Source organism: Sciurus vulgaris, assembly GCF_902686455.1.
Source record: "Sciurus vulgaris genome assembly, chromosome: 1".
In the NCBI taxonomy this organism is placed as follows: Eukaryota; Metazoa; Chordata; class Mammalia; order Rodentia; family Sciuridae; genus Sciurus; species Sciurus vulgaris.
This window is the reverse complement of record NC_136461.1, coordinates 212,023,468-212,048,758: the sequence shown is the minus strand read 5'-3', so window position 1 is coordinate 212,048,758 and position 25,291 is coordinate 212,023,468. Positions and strand designations below refer to the sequence as shown.

The 25,291-nt window shown below is 56.5% G+C and overlaps 2 protein-coding genes across 11 annotated transcripts in view; one reads left to right on the top strand and one right to left on the bottom strand.

Annotated features, from left to right (window-relative positions):
* Positions 1 to 16,300, bottom strand: part of IQANK1 (IQ motif and ankyrin repeat containing 1) — a 56,500-nt gene extending 40,200 nt beyond the window's left edge. For 4 of the 9 annotated variants that reach the window (XM_079125908.1, XM_079125912.1, XM_079125909.1 and 1 more), the window contains exons 1-2: positions 11,356 to 11,859; positions 10,829 to 10,918 (exon numbers count right to left, since the gene is read on the bottom strand). In XM_079125908.1, coding sequence (XP_078982034.1) covers positions 10,829 to 10,918; positions 11,356 to 11,548 — 283 coding nt within the window. In that variant the 5' untranslated portion in view covers positions 11,549 to 11,859. The other 5 variants (XM_079125910.1, XM_079125915.1, XM_079125911.1 and 2 more) reach the window with 4 other exon arrangements.
* FAM83H (family with sequence similarity 83 member H) lies at positions 12,313 to 23,980 on the top strand. 2 transcript variants are annotated; one of them, XM_079125883.1, is made up of 5 exons: positions 12,313 to 13,082; positions 19,309 to 19,770; positions 20,536 to 20,700; positions 20,771 to 20,895; positions 21,107 to 23,980. In XM_079125883.1, the coding sequence occupies exons 1-5, from the start codon at positions 12,495 to 12,497 to the stop codon at positions 23,889 to 23,891; spliced, it is 4,125 nt and encodes a 1,374-aa protein (XP_078982009.1). In that variant the 5' UTR covers positions 12,313 to 12,494; the 3' UTR covers positions 23,892 to 23,980. The 2 variants fall into 2 exon arrangements, with proteins under 2 accessions (XP_078982009.1, XP_078982010.1); XM_079125884.1 differs by lacking the exon at positions 12,313 to 13,082 and adding an exon at positions 16,489 to 16,628.
* The last annotated feature ends 1,311 nt before the right edge of the window (positions 23,981 to 25,291 follow it).

The window sequence follows — 25,291 nt, the reverse complement described above, 5'->3', positions numbered from 1 at the left end:
ATGGTGGCTGTGCACAGCCAAGGCTGGCAGGGGCGGTGGGCTGCTCTGCTACCAATCAAACTCCGCAGGCGACTCTGGACACCTCAGGACTTAAGTGCTAGCAGTCTGCAGTCGGCCAGAAGCTTCATGGAGAGCACAAGCCTGTGAACACACCTCGCGGGTGCCGGGCATGAGGCACAGTGGAACCCAGGTAGGCGCTGGAGCGGTCAGATCCCCCAGAGGCGATCCGTGCCACGGGGGCTTCCGGGAGGCCCGCCCTGGGGGTCACTGCCGTGCCACAGAGCCTGCCGCGTGTTTCATGCAGTTATAGTTTAATTCCGCATCTTTACATCTGTTTACGTATACATACTTTTTATTTTTCTTCTTAGATATACATGACAGTAGAATGTATTTTGACACGTCATACACACATGGACTGTGACTTCCCGTTATCATGGCCGTACATGATGTGCAGTTACACTGGTCATGAATCCACATGTGAACACGGGAACGTTGTGTCCAATTCATTCTGCTGTCTCTCCATTCCCATCCACCCTCCGCGTCCAATCTGGTGAACCTCTGCTGCCCCCACCACCTACTGATACGTGGATGAGTCAGTATCCACATATCAGAGAGGACATTCGGCCTTTGGTTTGGGGGACTGGCTTATTTCACTTAGTATGATGGTCTCCAGTTCCATCCATTTACCAGCTAATGCCATGATTTCATTCTTGATGTTTGAGTAATATCCCATTGTGTACATATACATATTTATTGACTTCATATGGTATCAAGTGTGGTCTGTGAGAGTTTGTAGGAGTAAATTTTGATAAATTTCAACTTTTTATAATAGATGTGTATATATTTTGTGGCAGTAAATGATAAAATGGACATATTTACATGTATTTTATGCATTCATGACAGGTGTGACATTTTCTTAATCTCTTGTTATTTCTAAGCTATGTGGTCCATGAGTTTTTTCACATTGTCACAAATTTTGAAATAAATAAGTGTAAATAGACAAAAGCCCTTCAAACCTGTGCTGTTGAAGGGCCAGCTGGGGGTGGAGGTCAGTGGTAGAGAGCGTGCCCAGTCCACGTGAGGCCCAGGTCAGACCCTGGGACCACAGCAAGAGTGTAACGGATCAAACTCCCTGACAGGTCTACGTGGCGGTGTTCCCCACAGGCTCACGGGCGAGCCGACGCGAGAGGCTCAGAGGCCAAGCGACTGGGCCCTGCGAGCCTCGACCCAGTCAAGGCGTTGCTCCCCGATGGGCAGTGGCGGAGGGTGACTGTGGGCAGTGGGGGTGGCTGGAGGAGGGTCCCTGGGTGTGTCTTTGAGGGGGGGCTCTCTCTCTCTCTGCTTCCTGGAGCCATTTTCCCAGCTGTTTGCCTGTCATACCCTTCCGCCATGAGGTGCTGCCTCATCTCATGCCCCCAGGAATAGAGTTGACCATCTTTGGAAAGAGACCTCTGAAACCATGAGCCCCCAAATAAATTCTTTCCTCTGTGAATTGTTCTTTTTTTTTTCCACCTAACAAGAAGCTATCATTGACTTTATTAATGATAGAAAGAGCACAGATTTTAAACCAAGCTGCAGTTACCCTTTTGAAACCCCAGGAAAAGGTCCTGGCTTTCACGGTCACACCGGTAATCCCATCACAGCATCCGCGATATCCTCACTGTTGGTCCTCAGGGCTCCCGCCTTTGCTCGACACATTTGCTGTGACAACTTCCTGTCTCATCAACCTCTTCCTGTTCGCTCTCTTCTTGTACAGTTGGAATCTGTGTGTTGTCTTGAACGTCTGACACAGCTTCACCCTGAACTTTGAATTTCTCAGCAGCTAATTGTGATTGCTGAGATAAATCTTCAATTTTGGCTTCCCCAAAAACTATGTCGGTATCTGAAGCGGGACTCTATTTATAGACATCCCGTTTTGTGACGACAAAGAGGATATTCTTAGATTTTGGGATATCGACTCTAGTAACCCCTGTAACCTGCTGAAGGCCGAGTTTGGACATAGCCTTCCAGGACTTCTTTTCGCTCCGACTCTGTTTTGCTTTACTGACTGGTTCTTATTGATCTCAGCTGCAGCTGCCAGCTCTGTTTGTCGTGTGGTTACTTGTGTGGGATTTGTTCTTCGAGCTCTGGTACTGCATTAGTCAGGGTTCTCTAGAGGAACAGAATCAACAGAAAGTACGGTTACAGAAAGGCAGATATTAGATTGGCTCACACACCAGAAGCTGGATAGTCCACAATGGCCGTCTGCAGCTGGAGAGCTGGAAGAACCAGCAGCTGCTCAGTCCAAGAAGCAGAAGCCCCAGAACAAGAAGGATCAACAGTGCTGCTCTAATCCAAGATGGAAGCATCTGAAAACCATCTGGAGGATCACTGGCAGAGTTCACTTTGGAAGAGTGAGGAAGCGAGAGTCCAATGTCCTCAGACGATCGAAGCAGCGATCAAGAAACCATTCAAGAAGAGCCGATCTTGCATCTGCATCGGCTTTCTTGTTCTTCCAGCTGTTATTCCATCCTATTGGGCAGTGTTGCCCACGCTTAGGGAGGGGCTGCACTTCAGTTCCTATCCCACATGCCAATCATTCCTAGACACGCCCTCATGGACACACCCAGAGTCATTGGCATCTTTTTTTAATTTACTTTTGTTTTCATGGGCATTTCTTAATCCAGTCAAGTTGACAATTCAAATTAACCATTACAGGTACTGACTCATCACTGTCAGATTCTGTTCCAGACCCTGTCTCAGTCTGGCATTTTTTTTTTTCCACCTAACAAGAAGCTATCATTGACTTTATTAATGGCTTCACCAGGCATTTTGTGCAGAGAACATGGGACCAAGATGATGGTAGAGAGCAAGCTAGAGTGAGACCCACACCTGTTGCAGAAGGGACCTCTAATTGTTCTTATCAGGTCTTTTCATCATGACCAAAAAAGCTGACTAAAACAGAAATGGGTTCTAAGAAGTGGGGCCACTGCTGTGACTAACCTGACCACAGGTTCAGAAGGTTTTGGAACTTTCAGGAATTTGTGGGAGGAATTTTGCAAAGTTTAGTGATGTACGTTGGAAAAGCTTTATAATGTTGTACGGACCTTAACGGGCAATTCTGGTGGGAGTTCAGAAGATCAGAATGCAGTAGGACTGCAGATGGTAAAGACTGGGCTCAGAGGTCTCCGAGCAGGAGGAGGTCTCTATTGGAAATTGACTAGAGGCCATCTGTGTAGGGCTTTGGTTAAAAGTTGAGTACATTTTGCCCATGTCTTCAGATTTTCTGTGAGGCTGAATTTAAAGATGATAAGCTTCTTAATCTAGGCAGCATAACATTCAGGCACAAGAATACTGCTAGCAGCTTTTAGCGAAGCTTACTGTGATAATCGGGAGCAGAAAGCAAAACGGAAAGATTTGAAAAACTTAGTTTGGTCAGAAAACTGTAAGTAAAACTGGGACTAAGGAATGTGTGGTTGTTAATGACATTACAGACACTAAAGAGATTCTAAATACTTTACCCAAAGACAATGAGAAAGGTGACTTGAGGGCATGTCCGGAATTGATAAGACCACACCCATCTCAGGTTCAAGGGTGTAAAAGTGAAAACTCCCTTGAGAAGAGACCAGTGGGGCACTCTGCTTGCACAAGAGGGCCTAGGAAGCTTTTCACAATGCTTAGCCACCCAGGAACTCAGAGGCTGTTGCAGCCATAGTCCCTGGAGGCTCAGGTACTGTCCACGATGGTGGCAGACCTTGGCATCAACTGTATGGTGCTGGTTCTACAGGAATTCAGGATGCCAAAGTTAAAGGGTCATGGAGATGTCCACCAAGATTTCAAAGGCATGCCTGGGAGGCCGAGCAAAGTGCAGCACAGCTGGAGTCCCTGTGGACCATTCCTGATAAGGCAATGCATGGAGATGTGAGGAGGGAGCCAAAGCTGCAATGGAGACCACCCCACCTCCCCTGAGAGTAAGAAATGCCAGCACTGTGGAATGTCTGCCAAAGAAAGTGGCAGGAATCAACCCAGAGAGAGAGGCCCCGTGGGCTACAACCAGCAAGGCCACGGGGGTCCTTGGGAGGGAATCTTACAATGCCCTGTGCTGGCCCAGAGCTAAAGAACTTGTTTGCCCTGCTGGGTTTCAGTCTTGCATTAGTCCCATCCCTTCCTTCTATGCCCCTACTTTTCTAAATGGAAGTATTTACTCTGTGCCTTTACACATTGGATACATGTACTTTGCATTTGATTTTTATAGGAGCTCACACAGAGTTTGTCTTAGGTCTCAAAAAAGACTTTGGACCTGGACTTTTGGGCAATGCTAAAACTGTTAAGAATGTGGGGACCCTTAAAAATGAACTAAATGTATTTTGCACTGTAAGATGGAAATGAGCTTTTGGGGCCAGGGGCAGAATGTTATGGTTTAGATATGAAATATCTCCCAAAAGCTCAGGTGTGAGACAATGTAAGAAATCTTAGAGGTGAAATACTTAGGTCATGAAAATCTTGACCTAATCAGTACATTAATCCTCTGACAGGGATTAACTGGGTGGTAACTGTGGGCAAATAGGCTTTGGCCAGAGGAGGTGGGTCCTTGAGGGGGTGTATTCGGGGTTCATATTTTGTCCCTGAAGAGTGGATCTCTCTCCCTCCCTCCCTCCCTCTTCTCCCTTCCTCTGCCATGGCCTTCCACCCCACTGTGATGTACTCCCTCATCTCAGGCCCCAAGGAACCGACTGAGACTTCTGAAACCATGAGCCCCAAATAGACTTCTCCTCCTGGAATTGTTCTTATCAGGTCTTTTGGTCATGGCAAAAAGTGAAAAAGCTGACTAAACTGCCCTCTAATCAAAAAAGAGAACTTGACAGAATGGACAAGAACACATGATCTCATAACCTACAGAAGAGTATGGTGTCTATGAAGGGCTCAAATGGGTTGAAAGAAAAGGACAAAAAGAAATTACATGAAAATAGTAAGTAAAAGAGGGAAGGGTGGTTTTATTATCATCAGACAACATTTATATCGAAAGGCTTACCAGAGACGAAGGATACTATACAGCAATAACAGATTCAATATATCAAGAATATATACCAACTGCAAACATTCATTTTACTTTTTAGTTGTTGATGGACCTTTAATTTGTTTATTTATTTACATGTGGTGGTAAGAATCAAACCCAGTGCCTCACACATGCTAGACAAGCGCTCCATCACTGAGCCCCAGCCCCAGTCCCTGCAAACATTTATCGGTCTAATGATGGACCATCTTTAGATACCTGAAGCAGTTGGGCATGGTGGCACACACCTATGATCCCAGCAGCTCAGGAAGCTAAGACAGGAGGAGCACAAGTTCCAGACCAACCTCAGCAACTTAGCAAGGCCCTTAGCTACTTAACGAGAAACCATCTCAAAATAAAAAATAGAAAGGGCTGGGGATGTGATTTGGTGGTTAAGCACCATTGGGTTCAATCCCTGGTACAAAAAACAAACCAACCAAAAAAACAAAAAGTGGGATGTAGCAAAAACAGTGCTGAGAGGCAACGGTAACGGTAACTGTAACTGTAAATATCATTAAACAAGGATCTCAAATGAACAGCCTGACTTTACAACCTAAGGAACCAGGAATAGAGAACTAATGGCAAGCACAGAGGTGCATGTCTGTGATCCCAGTGACTTGGGAGGCTAACACAGGAGGATCACAAGTCTGAGGCCAGTCTCAGCAACTTAGCAAGACCCCATCTAAAAATAAAATTGAAGTAGAGCTGAGGATGTAAGTCAGAGCACTTGCCTAGCATGACTGAGGCCCTGGGTTCAATTCCCAGTACTGGAGGGAAAAAAGAAAAGAAGAAAGAGAAGACTCAACTAAAACCAAAGATAGCAGGAGGAAGGAAATAAAGACAGAGATAAATGAAATGGAGAGGAGAAAAAAAATAGCATCAATGAAACTAAACTTTGGTTCTTTGAAAAGATCAACAAAATCAACAAATCTTTAATTAGATGAACAAAAAGAGAGAGAAGATACAAATCACTAAGATCAGAAATGAAAGTGTTGAATCAGCCCTACTGATTCAACAGCATAAAAAGACCCCAAGAGTCCAATGGATGAGTGTGCAACAGCACACAGGACGGTTCAGATGAGACGGAAGGACTCCTACAACACAGAAGCTAAAAGGACTAGTCGTGAAAAAATAAAGGGTTTAGACAGACCTGGAAGGGCAGAGAGATGGATTCCACACTCCAAAACTTCCAACAGAAAAGCCCTGGACAGGAGGGCTTCACAGGTGAATTCTCTGATAAAGAAGTAACACCAACCCTTTTCAACTTTTCCAATATATTGAAGAGGATGGAATGCTTCCTAATTCATTCTATAAGACCAGCATTACCTAATATCAAAGCCAGACAGACACCACAAGCCAATTATAGATCAATACCTCTTAGAGCACTGATGCAGAAATTCAAAGCAAAACACTAGCAAGCTGCATTCAACAGCACACCAAAAGGGTTACACACCATGATCAAGTGGGATTCATTTCTGGAGGGCAAGGATGGTTCAATACATGAAAACTAATCACAACACACCAATAATAACAGAATGAAAGGGGGAAAACACACACACGATCATCTTAACTGATCATGCAGAAATCATTTGCCAAAATTCAACCCCTTTTCAGGACAAAACACCCATAAAACTGGAAATGGAAGAAAATTTTCTCCAGTCTGACAAGTCATTTATGAAAAACCCACAGCAAACATCATACTCAGTGGTGAAAGAGTGAAAGCTTTTCCTTTACAATTGGGGAAAAGAATGCCTGATTCCATATATTCTAATTATCACAGAACTGGAAGTCCCTGCCAGAACAATTAGGCAAGAAAAAGAAATAAAATGCACCCAAATTGGAAAGGAGGAGTAAAATTATCTTTGATTGCAGGTGATAAAATTTTATAAATAAAGAACCCTAGATATGCTGCCAAATAACCTGTTAGGACTGAAAAACAGATTGAGCAAAGTGTCAACAGCAGTATCTTCTCATACTGTACAGAGCAAGGTCAGATGGTGCTGTGGCCAGGGCATCCCCGTCCAGTCTGACAGGACTGTGAGTCTGTCACTGTGCTGGGGTGAAGAGATCCAGCTGCTAGTAAGATGCTCATGTTGGTGCCTTGGCCAGTGGAGTGCAGGGTCACAATGGAAGGAAGAGCCACATGGGAGTCCATGAAACGTCCTCCCTCCATCAAGAGAGCAAACCAGGTAGCTAGTATTTTGTTTCCTGGAGGAATTGCCTACATTAATACCAACATGAAAGGTAAGGGAAGCAGGTGTGGTCTCTATTACATCTCCATTAAATTCACTTCTCTGGCCTTTGCATAAACAAATTAACAAAGACAGAAGGTGATGGACTACAGGAAGCTCAATAGGTGGAGGAACCAAGGAGAGCTGCCCTGTTGGTTGGCTGTAGTCTCTTTTCTGCAACAGATTAACCGTCCTGGCACAAGGTAGTAAATGCTTATTTCTACTCCCCACCCAGGGGAGAAGCAAAAATGGCTCACAAGATAGCAGTGCACGTTCAACCCTCCTACCCAAGGCCAGGGTTACTCTCTGACCTCTGTCAATATAGTTCATAAAGACCAGGGCAGGCAGAACAGCACCCCCACCAAAGATGTCCACATTCTGTTCCCTGGAACCTCTGAATATGTTAGGGTACATGGAAAAAGGGGAATTAAGTTTGCTGATGAATGAAGGTCACTAACTGGCTGACCTCAAAGTAGGGAGATGAGGGCTGGCATGGTGGTGCATGGCCAGCGAATTCCACAGACTCAGGAGGCCATGGCAGCAAGAGCACAAGCTCAAGGACAGCCAGGCAACTCAGTGAGACCCTGTCTCAAAATAGAGGACCCAAAGGCTGGGGATGTCGCCCCGTGGCAGAGTGCTTACCGGCATAAAAACTTGTGTTCAGACCCAAATATCACCAGAGAGAGAGGTCCTGCATCACCCTCCTAGATCCAGTCAGCCACAGGCAGAAAAGCAGGGAAGGAGGCAGAAAAGGAGAGGCAGAGGAAGGGGTTCAGACTGGTGTAGTCACTGACTCTGAAGGAAAGGGGCCTCGAGACTGGGGGGCATGTTGAGAAGCTGAAAAGGGGCATAAAACAGACTCTGCTCCAGCCCCGCCAGGTAGGAGCACAGCCCTGCTGCTGCCTGGCTTGAGCCTGGGTCAATGTGGATTGTTTGAAGACACTAGGTTTTCAGTAATTATTACAGCAAGGGAACAAGCACAGGGACATGGATCACCCCAACACTTTGCTGTCTCGGGGTGGAGTTTTTAGGGGCCCATAGGTCTGGGTCATGCCTGGACATCCTAAGGTGAGACAGAAATCGCTGCACCTGGTGCCTCCATCCAGCAAGAAGGGCCTGGTGCTCCGCAGGCCTCCTGGGACCTTGGAGACGGCCCCTCCTCAGGTGCACACACTCAGAGGCCGGGAGGGTTTCAGGGAAACAGAGGTCTGGCTGCGGCAAGAGTGCCAGGCCGCATGGCCCTCACGCTCACAGATGCAGCCTTCAAGGGCGTGGGGAGAAGGGCACTGTAGAGGCCCCGGCAGGCGCTGAGCCGCCTCACCAGCTGGCTTTCAGCTCCACAGTCCTGGAAGCAGGCACACAGCGGAGTGCAAGTGACTGAGGATGGAGAGGGGCACAGGACAGCCTGGCAGGGTAAGCAAGGCACACAGCCCATGGGTGCACATCACGGTCCTTCAGGGGAGAGGAGGACCAGCAAAGGTGGCACCAGTCACCCCTCACACGAGCTGCACTGCCACCAAGGGCAGCCCCTGTGCCAAGAGGTCCGAAGGCCAGCAGTGAGGGGCAGCCCCCAGCATGCACTGGCCATCCACTTGCTGTGGAGAGGAGGGGCAGCCAGAGTGGCACTGGCACTGGCACAGCTGGCTCATCAGGACCCTAAGACGGAGAGTTGGGCCAGCAGTGACACAGAGGTCTGGGGGAGGTGCGGGATGGGCCCATGGGCAAGGGGCATGGGGTGACATGCCCAGAGAGAGTCCGCCCCAGCAGGCACCTGACAACCACATGGGCATCACAGCTGTCCTGCAAATGTTGGCCAGCAGGCTTGTGACAGAGTGGCCACAGTGGCAAGGACGAAGACTGTGTGGCCCAGCAACACCAGCCCAGGACAGACCCTGTCCTGTGGAATGAACTGTCCTCACCAGGTTATCTGCTCTGGCTGAGGGTCCAGCACAGGATCAGACAGCTGAAGAGAGAGGGGCATCATGGGGCAGGGAAAGGTGTGCTCCCATGGCCTGGAATAGACCCAGAGTGGAAGCGGTGGTGGTGGTGGCCACAAGTCCCTCATGCAAAGGACACAAGGACACACTCCCAGGGTGTGTGAGCCTGGGACCCACCACCACAGGGTGGTGCTTATAGGTCTCCCCAACTTCCAGTGGCCTGCTGAGCTTGCACCAAAAGGCAGGGTGCAAGTTTCCACTGTGGCACTTTCCACTGTGAAGAAGCCAGCCTCGCTCTGGCCAAACTGGACACCCTGCTGAGCATACTTACAGGTGCCTCTTTCCTGCCAGGCACACACGAAGCCCCAGTGCCCTGGCAGCACCTCCTTCAGATGGAACCCACCACCGCCCAGCAACAAGAGGTGACCAGAGGGCCGGGGCTCAAAGGTGGTGTTCTGGTTCAAACCCTGCAGAGCACTGGCCTTTGTGAAGGAAGGGACTCCACCCTATTGGGCCCATCCCAGGACAGAGAGCAGAATGGGGACATCCAAGCTTCCCTTCCCTGACCCCAAGAACAGGCCCTGACAGTAGATTTCTCGCTGGGACGTGGAAACAGCTAGTGGCTGCAGCATTGAGACCGCTGTCATGCTGGCCCTGCTAAGCACACTGCCCTGGGGCCAGCCTGGCCTATGTCCCTGCTCCCTCACGTTCTGCCCCCTTCAAGCAGAATCTCCAGCCCAGGACATTCTCCCAGTACATCTGTCTCCACCACGCATCATCCACATGGGGTCAGTCCACCAGCAAACACACTTATCATAACACAGCATCAGAACTTTGCAGACCTTCTGTGGCCACCGTGTCCTCCACACAAAGTCTACTTCCTTTCTCCATCACGGGTGAGGTGGGACAGCAGGTACACAGGTGACTGTGGTACCGGGACTTTATGGGATGGCAGAGCCACTTGCCTCTGCTCTTCTGAAGATATTAGTAAGAGAAGCAAAGTGGGAGGCAGCCACCGGTCAGAGCAGCTGGAAACCAAGGCAAAGTGAAGACGCCCAGGGAGGGAGAGCAGAGAAAGCAGTGCGCCCCCCGGTGGTGGAGCTGGACGCGGGTCCCTGGGGAGTAATCTGGGGGAGAGGGCATTGGAGGACAAGGGGTGGAGAATTTGTTTTTGATGCACTGGTGGGCTTCAGGACACCGAGGAAGGGGTTTGGCGGCAGCTGAATGCGGGGTTCGGGTGCAAGGGGAGAGATCTGAGCTGAAGGTGCACCTTGGGAGCCGTGTGCAGAGCCCGGAAAAGGAGCGGGCGCAAGAAGACAGGTCCAGGACACAGGCCCTGGGAAACTCCGCATCGGGCAGCTCCCTCTCCTGCCACCAGAGGGCAACGCAGGCAGAGCGGCCAGAGGCGACCCCCAACCACCAAGAGGGGCCTGGCTTGCTCGCAGGCAAGTGGGACGGGAGGGGCCTGGGTGCCGGCGCGCTGCGACCTGCTCCTCAGTGCAGGAGTGTCTGCGCATGCGCACACCCACAACAGGCTTGCACATTCACAGGTGCCGTGCGCTTCCCGGGACAGCCCTCTTCCTGCCTGCCCTCTAGCAGATGTGGGCACCAAGATATGTGGCTCTCACCTGTAGGGGCCTCAGGGATCTCCGGGGGTGCGGGTCCTCTTGCCACCCGGCCTGTCTTCCTCTGCAGCTGGCGATTCTCTCCGGGTCTCCCTGGTGAAAGGCTGCAGTCAGGGTGGTCTGGGTGTGAAACGTCCCCCAACCTCCATCAACCTCAAGAGATATTTATGATAGGTATTTATGGACAGCAGGACTGCTGTGTCCAGGCTTCCGGGAGCCACCGAGGAGGGAAGCACAGGCCACAGCTTTAATGAGCAGCCAGCCACACCCTCCAACTGCAGGTCCTACCCTGCCCTGGGTTGTCCTGAGGGCCAGCAGGCAGAGCTGCCCCGAACGTGGGATGGGAAGCCCCAGGTCTGTGAGCCCAGGGGTGGGCGTGTTGCAGCCTGGTTAGGACCACCATACGGCTGGCCCTCCTGCAGTCTTGCCTGCAGGCTGGTCCCCTGCCGTTGTCAGAACAGTGCCCCTTCTGTCTTCCAAGCCCATCCCATCTCTGTCCCACTCATGGCTTCCAGGGCAGGTGCTCTCACCTGCTTCTGAGGCTCCTGGGCAAGGGCTGAACAGGACGGGGTGTGCACTGTTCGGGGATGGGCTAGGCAAACCAGTCCAGCCAGTGGGGCAGAACTGGCTGGGATGGGACCTCGGGCGAGGGTGTGTCAGCAGCAAAGCCCTCCCCCTGGCAGGGGAGCACTGGGGAGGCCATCTGGGGCCTCGCCTTCCCATAGGAAGGCCAGTACTGGAGCTGGCCCTGGACCCCACCGCCGCCCAGCAAGGACCCAAAGACAGGCCTCAGGAGGGCTCCGTGGCCGTGTTTCAACGGCAGGGGAGCTGGACCCCAACTAGGATGGCAGCAAGGGCCCCACCCTGCCCACAAGAGCAAACCAGGCTCTTCCTTTCTGCCATCTCAGTCCTCCAAAGGCTGCCTGGGTCTCTGAAGAACCAGTGTCCTCACCAACCCACAGGTAGCTGGGGACCAGGACACTTGGGCCAATGGGCCCTGCTCCTCCACAGAACCCCAGGCAAGCTCAAGTCCCACAGGAGCACCACTGAGTGCGCTACCTGGGTTTAAGGCCCAGAAAGGGCTCAGGGTGGGCTGGGGTTTACTTGGGATGGTCTATGGACAGGGAGGGTTTGAGCCCTGAGGGTCAGTGTGGCCAGGACGCAGCTTCTGGCCCTGTGGCTGAAGTTTGAGTTTCCCGCGGCCAAGAGGGGTGGGGGTGCTTGGTGCCGCCCAGGCAGGACCAGGCACGCCACTGTGCGCTGCGTCTAGCTGCTGCGGCGCCTCCGGTTTCTCAGTCTCCCTCCCAGTCTGGCCAGCAAGGCCTGTGGCCCATAAGTCCTGTACCCTGTGTCAGCACGTTAGTCAGCCTTCTCGTCCTGGGTGAGCCACCGCGCCGCCGAGTCCCTATAAACTCCTGGTGTGGCCCAGCCCTGCTGAGTGGGGCCTGTGAGGCCCAGAGGCAGAGCCAGGAGCTGCGTGCTACGGGTGCCGGCCAAGGGGCAGGGCAAGCACTTGGGACAGCAGGAGCCAAGGGCTGATCGTGGCAGGGGAGCAAGCAGCCCCTGTGGCCTCTTGGATGCCCTGAGCTGCCTACTGAGGTGGCCAGTCGATGAGCCGGCCTGCCCTGGGGAGCAGACACCTGGTGAAAGAGGCGCTGGATCCAGGGCCATGTCTGGAAAGCGGAGTCGAGCTCGAAAACCCCGAGGCAGGAGGGCGGGCAGGGCCCCACAGGCAGCCAAGCAGCAGGGCCCCCAGGCTGAGCCCCCGCCCCCCGCCACAGGGGGCCCTTGGGACCAGGCGGGGGTGGCCTCTACAGGGCACGTGACCAGCACCCAGCTGGCTCCCCAGGGACACTCCAGGGCAGCCAGGACAGAGCAGGCACAGGCATCCTGGAGGCCAGTGCAGGCCATTGCTGTGGGGTCCGAGCAGGTGCTGGTCCTCCCTGAGCACATGGAGGGCCACGGAGCAGGGGGCCCCATGCCGGCCCTGGGCCCTGAACTGCTAAGGCTCCATGAGGTCCAGTTGTGCCTGGCCCAGGAGCAGCTGCTGCTGGAGGATCGGAGACGGCAGGTCCAGCTGCAGATGCAGCTGTGGCAGGAGGAGCAGCTGTGGCTGCAGCAGCTGCAGGAGGAGCAGCTGTGGCTGCAGCAGCTGCAGGAGCAGCAGGCCTGGGTGCACATGGAGGGGCTGCAGCTGGCTGTGGCCTTGGAGCAGCTCCGGAGTGAGGGTCTGGAGGCACTGCAGACTCACTGTCAGGTAAGGCCTGGGGAGGGTGTGGGGAGGGGTTCGGGACAGCCTGTGGGCATGGTGGTCACTCAGGCATCTGACAGATGTGGGAGGGCCCGAGGCCAGGTTGGCTGCAGGAGTTCTGTGGGCTGTGTTCACATTTGCCAAAGGAAGCTGGCAGGGCTACACAGGGCACATCAAAACAGAGATCAAAAACAGCAAGCCCACTGCAGCTGCCCAGTGCTTAGTGGGCAGAAACTGCCAAGGGAGGGTACTTGTTCAGGGACAGAGCCATCCCTGCAGAGGACCCAGGCATCCTGGGTCAAGGAGCCTGGGCAGTGGGCAGGCTGAGGAGTGGGCTGAGGGCCCAGGCACACATAGTATGCCCAGGCAGCAGAATTAGCAACATGCTCCCTACCCCCAGCCCCTATTTCCTGGACAGCTTCAGCTCAGCCTGCCCCGCCCCCTGTTTACTGTAGTGCAGTACCAGAGCCTGAGATCACGGAGGCAGCACGCGGTGCCCGTGCCCATTATCCTCATTCCAGGAGGAGAGTCTGCTTCAGACGCTGCTGGGGCTATTTTAGGTAACTAGATCTAAACCTGGCGTGGGTTGAAGGACTCACCACCACCCCACCAGCTCTTGGGAATTGGGAGTTCTCTGGGGTCCAGGGGCGTGGGCCAGGCCTAAATCAAGCTGTAAGGCTGCATGTGGGGTGGATGAGGTACTCTCTCAGCAAGCACAGACCCCAGGCAGGCCTGGCTGCAAAGACCCCAAGAGAGGCCCCCTGAGAGGTCGAGGCAGCTGTGGCAGAGTAGGAGTTAGAGCAGGGGTGGAATTGCTAAAGTGGGTTGGGCACAGGGGAGGGCCCTTTCCTGACCCTCAGCAGGACTAGCCCAAGCAAACTGTCCTTTCCAGCCCGGAAGGGTTGTGAAGGTGGCCTAAGAGTGAAGCCACAGCAGGGAAGAGAGCAGTTACTGAACTCAGCTGAAGAACTCCCAGCTTGGAACCAGGCCCTGATCCTTTTCAGAGTGGCCATTTCGTTTCAGTGGCACTGAGGATTGGACCCAGGAGTATGCTACCTTTGAGCAACATGCCCGACCTTTTGTTTGTGTGAGACAGGTCTCACCAAGTTGCTGAGTCTGGCCTTGAAGCTGCGATCCTCCTGCCTCAGTCTACCCAGTAGCTGGAATTGCAGGTGTTGCGCCACCATGCCCAGCTCAAAACTGTTTTCAACAGTGGGCCCTCTCACCCATCCATGCCCCTTCCCACCTGCGTGGACGCTAAAGCTGTGCTCCTCTCAGCACTGTGCCCAGCCCTCATCCCAGCTCCAAAGGCACAAGACTCAGGGCCAGGGGCTGGGGTGGGCATCTGAGCTCTGAACGCTCAGCATATCACACCCAAGCCCAACTCAGAGATCCCGGCATATGACTCTCAGAGGGAAGTGCCTTCTTAGGGGGGTCCTAGTGGGTCACAGGGTCACAGTCAGTGTTTGAGTGGCAGTGCCCTGGGGTCAAAGGGTACACTCACCAGCAGCAGCTCTTGGCTTGGGCCCTGGGGATGATGACTGCCCCTTCCCTGATACAGCTTTGGCTCCCCCTTTCTTACTGTTCATTCTCCTGGGGGATGGGAAGAAAAGGCCTAGGGAGGGTATGCTTAGAGTGGCAGAAAGCAGGGGTAGTGAGAAACAGCATCACACACTGCATGGGCCTGGGGGACAGCCAGCAGGAACATGGACACTCCCAGCACACTTCCCTGCCCTCTGCTTACTGAAGTATATTCCCAGTAGCTTGAGCAGGGATGTGTGGTAGGAGCACATCCCGCTCACCACCATGTGCCTGACCTCTGCCCCTGGCTCAGCCTGTCCTGCCAGGACCCCAGGGTCTAGTGGCCAGCATCCATCTCCCTGGACCAAACCACTGGGCTGCCTAATGAGCTCGTCTGAGAGGGCCCCCTCCGCGCAGATCTGGTGCCTTCCACTACCCCAGAACCAGGCCTGCTCTGAGCCGGGCCCCTCCTGCCCTTAGGCCCCTTCTCGTCCTGGCCTCCACAGATGCAGATGCTGTGGTTAGGTTCGGAAAGTGACACCTGCCCCTCAGTTCACAAGGCTCACCCCAAAGCTCATTCCCCCGGGGGGTCCTCCTTGCCTTGGGGTTCACACCCTCCCCATGCCCTCACACACAAGAAACACATGCAGTGCCATTGCCCAGAGCTGGTCTGACCCCCACAAGAGTTCTCATCACACTGGCACCAGTGGGGTGGTGGGAAACTGGGGGTGGCCCTGAAAACAGAACCGTGACTAGAGGGACAGGAAGCAGAGGCCACAGGTTAGCAGGTAGAAGGGCTCAGGCAGGGTGCCAGGGAGTGAGCCCTGGGGGTGGGAGTGTAGGACAGATGACGACCCAACACAGGGCAGGGCCCAAGTGAGGAGGGCCCTGCAGGAGGGCCTGAGGGAGACTGGGGTCCCAAGAGCAAGGCAGGGGTGGTATGCGTTCCCCATTCTGTGTGGAGGGTGGGTACTTAGAGGGTCCCCGGTACATGAGGGACTCTTGGTGTGTACATGTAGGGTCAAGTACCTGTGAGGGGAAGTTCCTGTGCTTTCAGAATCAGTGTGCACCTGCATGCAGGTCCGTCGTTATGAGGTCCGGTTAATGTGTGGGGTGGGTCCCCTACATGTGTGGGAGGGGTGTGGTACATAGTCCTGGTGGGTGGTCAGCATGTGTGGGGTTTGGTGTGCTTGAAGGCTTCTGTGCACATGAGGGGTCTCCTGTGCTTGAGGGGCCAGAGTGCAAGGGGGTGGCCCCAACATGCGTGCAGGGTCCCATGTGCGCAGGGTCTGCTACACGTTTCGACATGCACTGTGCCTGGGGAGGAGGCAGGAACGCCCCGCCTGTGTGGCCTTGCTGGCTCTGGGGTCCCGCGGGCGTGAGGAGTGAGTGTGGGGCTTTGTCTGGGGAAGGTCGGGTGCGAGGGGTGTCCCGAGTGCAGGGGGCGCCCCGTGTGCGCAGGGTCCCCGGGTCGGGCGCCGCCCCCGCGGCCTCACCAGCCTCACCTGCCTCACCTGCCTCTCCCAAAGCCCCGGGCCAGGAGCCCCGCCCCCCGCGTCGGGCCCGCCAGTTTCCTAGCGACCGAGCCGGAACTTCCGAGTCACCGGGACTTCCGGGGCGGGGGTCAAGGGTCAGAAGTAGGGGCTCGAGCCTGGGGCTCACAGATGGGCGCCGGAGGGCTCGGGCTCCTGGGAGTAGGCGCCCGGCGGCGTCGGGCGGCGCCCTCCGGGCCCGGGCGCGGCTCGGGGCCGGGCGGGCGGGGCGGGGGGCGCCGGGCTGGGCCGGGCGGGGGTCGGGCGGGGGTCCGGCGCGGCGGGCGCAGGAATGCGGGCGCGCCGCGGGCGGAGCCGCCCCGCCCAGGTGCTGCCCGGGCAGGCAGGAGGCAGGAGCGCGGGCGGGGCGGGGGCGGGCGCGTGAATCAGGCCGGGCGGGCGCGCCGGGGAGTGGCTGCCGGACCGACCGGACCGCGAGGCCGCTGGGCGGCGGTCGGCTCCTGCTGCCCCTGTGCCGAGACCCCGCGCACCTGGCCAGGTAGGGTAGGACCCCCTCGCGGGCCGGAGCGGGCGGGCGCGGCGCGCCGAAGAGGCGTTCGGGGCTCTGCGCGCCCTCACCTGGGCCGGTGCGGTGTGCGCGGCCGCGTGCGCGGGGCCGGGCCTGCGGGCGCCGGCGGGGGACGGAGGGCCGGGGCGCCCTCTAGGCTCCTGGGCGAGGGTGCCCCGTACGACGCCGGCCCAGGAGGAGCCCAAGCGAAACCGCCTTCGAGACCTATGTGGAGCGTGGGGAGGTGCAAGGCACGGCCTGTCTTCTTCCCTGGGAGCGCTCCTCCAAGGCTGCCATGGACTGGGGTCTTCCACTGGGCAGGTGGAGCTGTAGGCCTGTGCCCCTTGAGCCCACGTTCCTGGACTGGAGTGGGCAGATGGGGCACCAGGTCTGGGCAGCCGCTAACTTCCTGGGGTACATGAACAGCCTTAGGCCTTGCTGTGCCCACTCCACAAGCTATAACTCTTCGACTTCCGGTTTGTGAACCCATCCAGCCAAGGTCCACCTCCCGGCTTCCTGATCCTGCCCCTTCCCTTGCCTCAGTCCTTGGCCACTGGTTATCCTGCTTTGTGTAGAAGCCCCAGATCCTTCCCATGGGATCTCCCTTCCTGCCCAGGTAGGAAGGATCTGGTCTTTGAAGTGGAGGTGAGGGCCTTTGAGACTCTTTCTGGCTTCAGATCAGAGGTCAGCCACAGAGGATTCCTGCTGAGTCATTGGTCTGGGTGGGCTAGGCCCCTTCCTCAGGCCCTCGAGGCCCTGTTGGGTAGGCAGTGTGGAAAAGCAGACTATTGAGGTTTCACTGTGGAATGGGGAGTGGTCATTTCCCAGTCCATAGTCCAGGGGGATGTGCCCTTGAAAGAAATAGGCAAGGGTTAAGGTTGTGAGCCTCACTGTGAGGCCAGCCCCCAAGGGTGGTCTCCATTCAGGGTTGGGACTCCTAACCATAGTGCCTGTGGGAAGGCTCCTTACCACAGAGGTCACAGATTGGACAGCCCACGACCTGGATGATGGATCTGTTCCCTTCCCCAGTGAAATCTGAAGGGACAGTAGTGTCCCTTCCAGCATGTCTTCCCCATGCCCCCCTCAAATAGCAGGCCAGTGCTGCTATTTGACCAAGGTCAAATGTGTGGTCAGATACTGCCCATGTACAGCCAGACCAGGTAATGGTATATTGTTGACCCTGCCACAGTGTTCAGCTGCAGTACAACCTGGCAGGCAGTTCAGCACTCCCCACAGGTGGGCTGCTGGATTTGCTCCTGTACAATGATAGCTGTGTGCCCCACCCTACATATCAGGTGTGAAGGGAAACCCCCTGTGGTCAGGGCTGTGCCCCCAAAAAGAAGAGCAGTTTTTCCTGGAACAAGTGGACCAGGTGGCATTCTCTGGCAGTTACATAGGCGTGTCCTCACCTCCAGCTGTGTCACGTTCTGTCTTCAGTTGACATGTCACCTCCCAGGAAAGGCAGGTGACACAGACCCCTGGGATACACAGCAGAGCCTGACCCCAGCATTCTCAGGCAGATATGCCTTCCAACCCAGAGTAGCCAAGGCTGGTGCCCCACCCTGTCAGCACTCCCAGTCATACCTTGGGGCACACTCTTCCCTCTGGGCAGAGCCACTTCCCCACCTAGGACCAGCATCCAGCAACCTGTGTGCTAAGCAGAGTAGGGGTCTACCCCATCCCAAAACTGAGGAGCAGTGGGGATGAGGAGAGCAGTTCCTGGGTGCTCTGTCAGACCAAGAGGCCTCAGTCTACACTCAGCAGTCATGCTGGCCAGCATCCTGGAGAGGCCAGCCACCAAGGGGGTGGGGGATAAAAAAGGCTCTGATATCATTCTTAGTGCAGCAGGAGGAAGGCAATGACCCAAGGACTTGGAAGGGTCCCTGCTGCTGTGGGGCTGGGCTAGGCAAGGACAGGACTGAGCAACTGGGGAGCCAGGTTCAGGAGGGTATGCAGTACAGGCCCTACAGCAGAGGGCTATGGCCCAGGGAGGTTTTTATCCAAGATGGGAGAGTGGCAACAGGTGGGGGTGCTGGCAGACGGGAACAAAATCTAGGGGTCAGAGGGCTGGGAGGTCAATGGAGGAGTTGTAGGAGTCCCAGTATAAAACCCTAAGGATGGGAGAGGTGTGACCATGGCCAGTGGGTGTGGCTGAGGGCTCTGGATCCCAGGATGAAGTCACGCCTGGTGTGTACTGTCAACTGTCCTGGCTGTGCTGTATGGTGGAGGTGACCAGCTGGGGAGGCACAACAGCTGGTCCAGGGTCTCCCAGGGAGCAGGTGCACCACCAACCCAACCAGCAGGCATGGTTCTAGGGACCATAGCATAGGAAGTGAGTGTGTGAACCATGAGCCCACGAGGACTGTTTGTCTTTGAATTAACCATCAAACTGTTTTAAATCTATTTTTATGGGAAAAGGACTCACGAGAGCAGGACCCCTACCAGTGAGGCCAGAAGAACAGGACTGGGATCCCTGTGACCTGCCCAGCACTGCTGATGACCTTCCAGCTAGGGGGCATCCTAGGCCTGGGGAGCCTTGCTGGGCCATGGAAGGCCTCCAAGTGTGGGCTGAACTCCAGTCCACTGAGGTCTCTGGCAGCCCTGTATGAGGGTAAAGGAGTGGGCCCCAGGGCCCCTGCCCCTAGTTAAGGTGTCTTCCCTGCCTCTCTAGGCTCCTGGCCCAAATATGGCTCGTCGCTCCCAGAGTTCCTCACAGGGGGACAACCCACTAGCACCTGGGTACCTGCCACCTCACTACAAAGAGTACTACCGCCTGGCAGTGGATGCATTGGCTGAGGGTGGGCCAGAAGCCTACAACCGCTTCCTGGCTACAGAGGGGGCACCTGATTTCCTGTGTCCTGAAGAGCTAGAGCATGTGAACCGCCACCTACAGCCCCCGCAGCATGCTGCCCGGGAGCCCCCTGAAGGCAGCCCTCCTGATGTGGATATGGATGGCTCCTCAGGCACATACTGGCCAGTGAACTCAGACCAGGCAGTTCCTGAGCTTGATCTGGGCTGGCCCCTGACCTTCGGCTTCCAGGGCACTGAGGTCACCACGCTGGTGCAGCCGCCGCCACCCGACAGCCCCAGCATCAAGGATGAAGCTCGCAGGATGATCCGCTCTGCCCAGCAGGTGCACTATTGCAGTCTGTAGGCAGTGGGGAAGGGTGGCCTGAGCTGGACCTAGGAACGTGAGCAGGAGAGAAGGGGTGATGGACAATAGAAGCAGGACCAGCACAGAGGTGAGGCCAGGGCTGGCCAGCCATGCCTCCAGCCTCCAGCTGCAGCAGGGGCTCCCTGGCAGAGTTCTTCCGGGGTCACTGAGGGCCAATACAGGCTCTGCACAGGGTGGCTTGCCTGTGGTTATGGTCAGTGCCCAAAACTCAGGGACTCTGGGATGTTGGTTCTCTACCAGCATGAATTTGTTCCAAAAATTCTCTCTAGACCTGCCTAGTAGGCCTTGGCCGGCTGAGAGTTTCCTCCCACTCCCAAGCAGTTGGCAAACGTCAGAGGTGGCCTGTTAAACCAGAGTCAGCTGCTAAAGACCCCTATTGTGCCCCCATCCCAGGGGATGTTCCCCTTTGTGAGAACAGACCTGAGGCCTGCACCTCTGCTCTGACACCCAGCCTGGGGGCAGGGCAGAGGAAATTGCAGGGGCTCCCCTTGAATCCAGCAGGATGCAGGCCTGTGCCTGCCTCTGCTGCCACATGGGCCACTCACTCTGCCAGCAGCCCCATGACCCCTGTGTCAGGTCCCTTTCTCCTAACCCACCTTGCCAGACGTGGCTGCTGGAGGAAGGTGGTGCAGATGGTCCACAGGCCTCCCTTCCCCTTGGGTAGGTTGGAGAAAGGGGTGAGTACAGCAGGTTCCACCTCCCTCCTGACTTGGCAACTTGCAGGTGGTGGCCGTGGTGATGGACATGTTCACTGATGTGGACTTGCTCAGCGAAGTGCTGGAGGCTGCTGCACGCCGAGTCCCTGTCTACATACTGCTGGATGAGATGAATGCACAGCACTTCCTAGACATGGCGGAAAAGTGCCGAGTCAACCTGCATCACGTAGACGTGAGTGAGTGGGCAGGTGGGGTGGACTGGAAAAGACGCTGGCAAAGACCTGACTCCCCTCCCTCCCCAGTTCCTGCGTGTGCGCACTGTGGCTGGCCCCACCTATTATTGCCGCACTGGGAAGTCTTTCAAGGGCCACGTGAAAGAGAAGTTCCTGCTAGTAGACTGTGCCGTGGTGATGAGCGGAAGCTACAGGTGTGCCCAGCTGGGTGTCTCAGTCCCTACCCCTCCCATCTCTGGTGCCTCCCTGGGTGCCCCAGCCCCTCCTCTCCAGGAGCACTCTTTCTGTAGACCCTGACAGTTTGGCCTCACCCAGGGACTCTGGGACTCTGCCTGTCCCACCTGGAGCTGTAGGCCACTGCAGTCCCAGTCCATCCCCTTGACTCTGACCTCAACCCACCCACAGCTTCATGTGGTCCTTCGAAAAGATCCACCGCAGCCTGGCACACGTGTTCCAAGGAGAGCTGGTCTCCAGCTTCGATGAAGAGTTCCGCATCCTGTTCGCACAGTCTGAGCCCTTGGTGCCCTCAGCTGGGGCGCTGGCACGCATGGACACCTACGCCCTGGCTCCATACTCCGGGGCTGGGCCTCTGGTGGGCATCCCTGGGGCGCCAACCCCTTTCTCCTTCCCTAAACGGCCACACCTGCTGTTCCCTCCGCCCCGGGAAGAAGGCCTGGGTTTCCCCTCCTTCGTGGACCCAGATCGCCACTTCCTTTCGGCCTTCCGCAGAGAAGAGCTGCCCCGGATGCCGGGGGGCGCCCTGGAGCCGCACACAGGGATGCGGCCACTGTCACGGCGGCTGGACACAGAGGTAGGGCCCAGCGGGGAGTTCGGGGGCCCGCGGGGCTTCTTCCAGGCGCGACACCTGGAGATGGACGCCTTCAAGCGACACAGCTACGCAGCTGCTGATGGCGCAGGCGCCGTGGAGAATTTCGCGGCTGCGCGGCAGGTGTCCCGACAGACGTTCCTCAGTCACGGGGACGACTTCCGTTTCCAGACCAGCCACTTCCACCGTGACCAACTCTACCAGCAGCAGTACCAGTGGGATCCCCAGTTCGCACCCACGCGCCCGCAGGGCCTGTTCGAGAAGCTTCGCGGTGGCCGCCCCGGCTTTGCTGACCCAGACGACTTGGCGCTGGGCGGCGGGCCGCGCTTCCCTGAGCTCGGCCCGGATGTGCAGCAGCGGCTGGAGTATGTGCCTTCCAGCGCCTCGCGCGAGGTGCGCCACGGCTCAGACCCCGTCTTCGGGCCTGGCCCTGGTGGCCTGGAACCCGGCGGGGCCCCGCGCGCCAACCTGGGCCAGCGTTTCCCGTGCCAAGCGGTGGCGAGGCAAGGCCCGGACACCGCTCCGGAGGCAGAGCCCGAGCGCAGGGCCGGGCCTGAGGGGCGAGCCGGGCTGCGACTCTGGCGCCTCGCCTCTTACCTCGGCGGAGGCCAGGAGGACGTGGGTGAGGAGGGCCTGCCCACGCCCATGGAAGCCGACGTCTACGAAGACGACGTGCTGGCTCCTGGGAGCCGGGCGCCCTTCCGTGTCCCTGCAGCCTTGCCAGGCAAGGGCTTGTGGCCAGGCTCGGGAAGTGGCGGCGAGAGCTCAGAGCGTGAGGGCACAGAGGAAGCTGGCCTGGTCAAGCAGGATTCCTTCCGCTCACGCCTAAACCCGCTCATCCAGCGCAGCTCCAGGCTGCGCTCCTCACTTATCTTCGCGCAGGCGCAGGCTGAAGGCTCTGGAGGTGCCACAACTGCCACCACTGAGAAGGTGCAGTTGCTGCACAAGGAGCAAACAGTCAGCCAGACGCTGGGACCCAGTGGAGAGGCCACTCGCTCCACCGCCTCTGCTAAAGTGGCCGAGCTGCTGGAGAAATACAAGGGTCCAGCCCGTGACCCAAGTGGTGGGGGAGGTGCAGTCACTGTCTCCAGCCACAGCAAAGCTGTCATGTCCCAAGCCTGGCGGGAAGAGGTGACAGCACCACTGGGCGCAGCAGGGAGCGAGCGCCGCAGCCTGGAGAGCTGCCTGCTTGACTTGCGTGATTCCTTTGCCCAAAGGCTACACCAGGAGGCGGAGCGGCAGCCTGGAGCCGCTTCACTCACTGCTGCGCAGCTTCTTGACACACTGGGCCGGAGTGGCGCTGACCGCTTGCCCTCCCGTTTCCTCTCTGCCCAGGGCCACTCCAGCTCCCCGCAGGGGCGGGACAGCCCCTCTCCAGAAGGGCCTGCTGCACACCAGCTGCCCCTTTCTGAGCCAAAAGGGAGCCCCACCTCAGCCTACCCAGAGCGAAAGGGGAGCCCCACGCCAGGGTTATCCAATCGGCGAGGCAGTCCAACTCCAGGATTTATTGAACAGAAGGGGAGCCCCACCTCGACCTATCCAGAACGCAGGGGTAGCCCAGTGCCCCCTGTGCCTGAGCGCAGGAGCAGCCCAGTGCCCCCTGTGCCTGAGCGCAGGGGCAGTCTCACCCTTGCCTTGTCTAGTGAGTCTCCTAAGGTTGGGAGCACCGAGGAGGTGGCCGGAGGCGCTATAGAAGTGCTGCGCAAAGGCTCCCTGCGTCTCAGGCAGCTGCTGAGCCCCAAGAGTGAGCGTCGTGGGGAGGAAGAGGGCAGCTTCCCAGTGCCACAGGAGAATGGGCAGCCAGAGAATCCCCGGCGGCCATCTCTGGGCCGAGGTGATAGCACAGAGGCTGCTGCAGGGGACGAGCGGGGTCCAAGGGCACGGCTGTCTTCAGCCACGGCCAATGCCTTATACAGCAGCAATCTACGAGATGACACAAAGGCCATTTTGGAGCAGATCAGCGCCCATGGTCAGAAGCATCGTGGAGTTCCTGGCCCAGGCCCAGGCCCAGGCCCAGCCCACAGCAGCCCTGAGCTGGGCCACTCACCAGCTGCTGGAGGCCTGGCCCCAGACATGTCCGACAAGGACAAGTGTTCAGCCATCTTCCGATCAGACAGTCTGGGTACGCAAGGACGGCTGAGCCGCACACTGCCTGCTAGTGCAGAGGAACGCGACCGTCTGCTGCGCCGCATGGAGAGCATGCGCAAGGAGAAGCGTGTCTACAGCCGCTTCGAGGTCTTCTGCAAAAAGGAAGAAGCGGGTGGTTCTGGGGCAGGGGATGACCTGGCGGAGGAGGACACCAGAGACAGCAAGGTGGGCAAGTTCATGCCCAAGATCCTGGGTACACTCAAAGGCAAAAAGTGAGTGGTCCAGCATCCCAGTCCAGGGTGCTGCATCACTGCCACTCTGCGCCCGCTGGGCAGCAGCTCCGTGGCCTTGTGTTTGAGTGCGACCAGCATCCCTTACGCCAGCGCAGCTGAGGGGCAGGGGTGGACTGGACCCCCGGCAGCTGCCTGCCTCTCCCCGGGCTCTCCTCCCTGGGGCTTCAGTCCTCAGCCAGGTGCCTTTGTTCACCAGCTCTCCCTTCTGCCTCCACTGTCTCCCCTGACCTTCATCCACCTCAGGGACCTTTTTCTCGTGCCTCTGCCCTGCTTTCAGGGACCTGACGCTTTGTGTCTCCCATTCCCCCTCTCTTGGGGCCTTCTGTCTCCTCAGGGATTCATCTTCAGGGTGCCCTTCTCAGACTTCTGAATCTGCTGCCAGCCCACCCCACCCCTGCCCCTCTCCTGTCCTTCACCAGGGTTCACTTCCCTGCTTGGGCCCCATCTCCTCGCTGCCTCTGGGCACCTTCTTGGTGTCCATCCTCTTGCTGTGGAGGAGGCAGGACTGGTTGCAGACAGTGTTGTAGGACCCAAAGGAAGCTCCTCTTGGGGTGACAGGGCAGGCCTCTGGGAAGGAGGGGGTGCAGGGGACCCCAGAGGGGCTGCCTGCCAAGTCTGCCCTTCCTACAGCAAAGCCCTGGGAGGTGTTGGGAGGCATTAGAGGGGAGCCCTGGGCTTATCAACATAATAAAGGAGTCTGGACTGACACCCTGAAGCCACAGTCTCACTAAGTGTCCCCCAAACAGGCACCCCACCCCGAGGGCAGGATGTGGAGTGCTGGTCCTCCAGGTGAGGCAGGGGGCAGCGTGTGGTGGGCCTGAGCCCAGCCACATTCCCCAGGGGCATGGCTCCTAGGCATCCCTGCAAGTGGCGTGACCCTTGTCCTGCAGGTGCCCAGCAAGCACCCTGGCCTTGGTCCTTTCCTGTTTCATCACCAACATGCAGACTCTGCCCAAGACACTCCAGGTCACCATTCTTCTTTTTCCATCTCCATTAATTTGTTTTTTGGGGTTACCAGGAATTGAACCCAGGGGTACTTTACCACTGAGTCACAACCTCAGTCCTTTTAAATTTGAACCCAGGGCCTTGTGCTTGTGAGGCAAGCACTCTACTAACTGAGCTATATCCCCAGCCCCTTGAGGCTGGCTTTGAACTCTCGATCCTCCCACCTCAGCCTCCTGAACCACTGGGATTAAGCCTGTGCCCAGCTCCATTAAATAATTTTAACTGATTGGGAATGACATGTTTTACCACCAAATGATTAGAAAAGCCCCCACTATTAGGGGCTAGTGTTGTGAAATGTGTTTCTGTGTTCTTTTACTTTTCGTGTGTGTGTGTGTGTGTGTGTGTGTGTGTGTGTGTGTGTGTGAATAAATTGCATTT

What these genes read in the sequence shown, in the direction of transcription:
- FAM83H (XM_079125883.1), top strand. Translation starts at nt 12,495, where the DNA reads ATGTCTGGAAAGCGGAGTCGAGCTCGAAAACCCCGAGGCAGGAGGGCG. An exon ending in TGATCCGCTCTGCCCAGCAG is followed by an intron (nt 19,771 to 20,535) that starts GTGCACTATTGC and finishes GGCAACTTGCAG; the next exon opens with GTGGTGGCCGTGGTGATGGA. An exon ending in TCAACCTGCATCACGTAGAC is followed by an intron (nt 20,701 to 20,770) that starts GTGAGTGAGTGG and finishes CTCCCTCCCCAG; the next exon opens with TTCCTGCGTGTGCGCACTGT.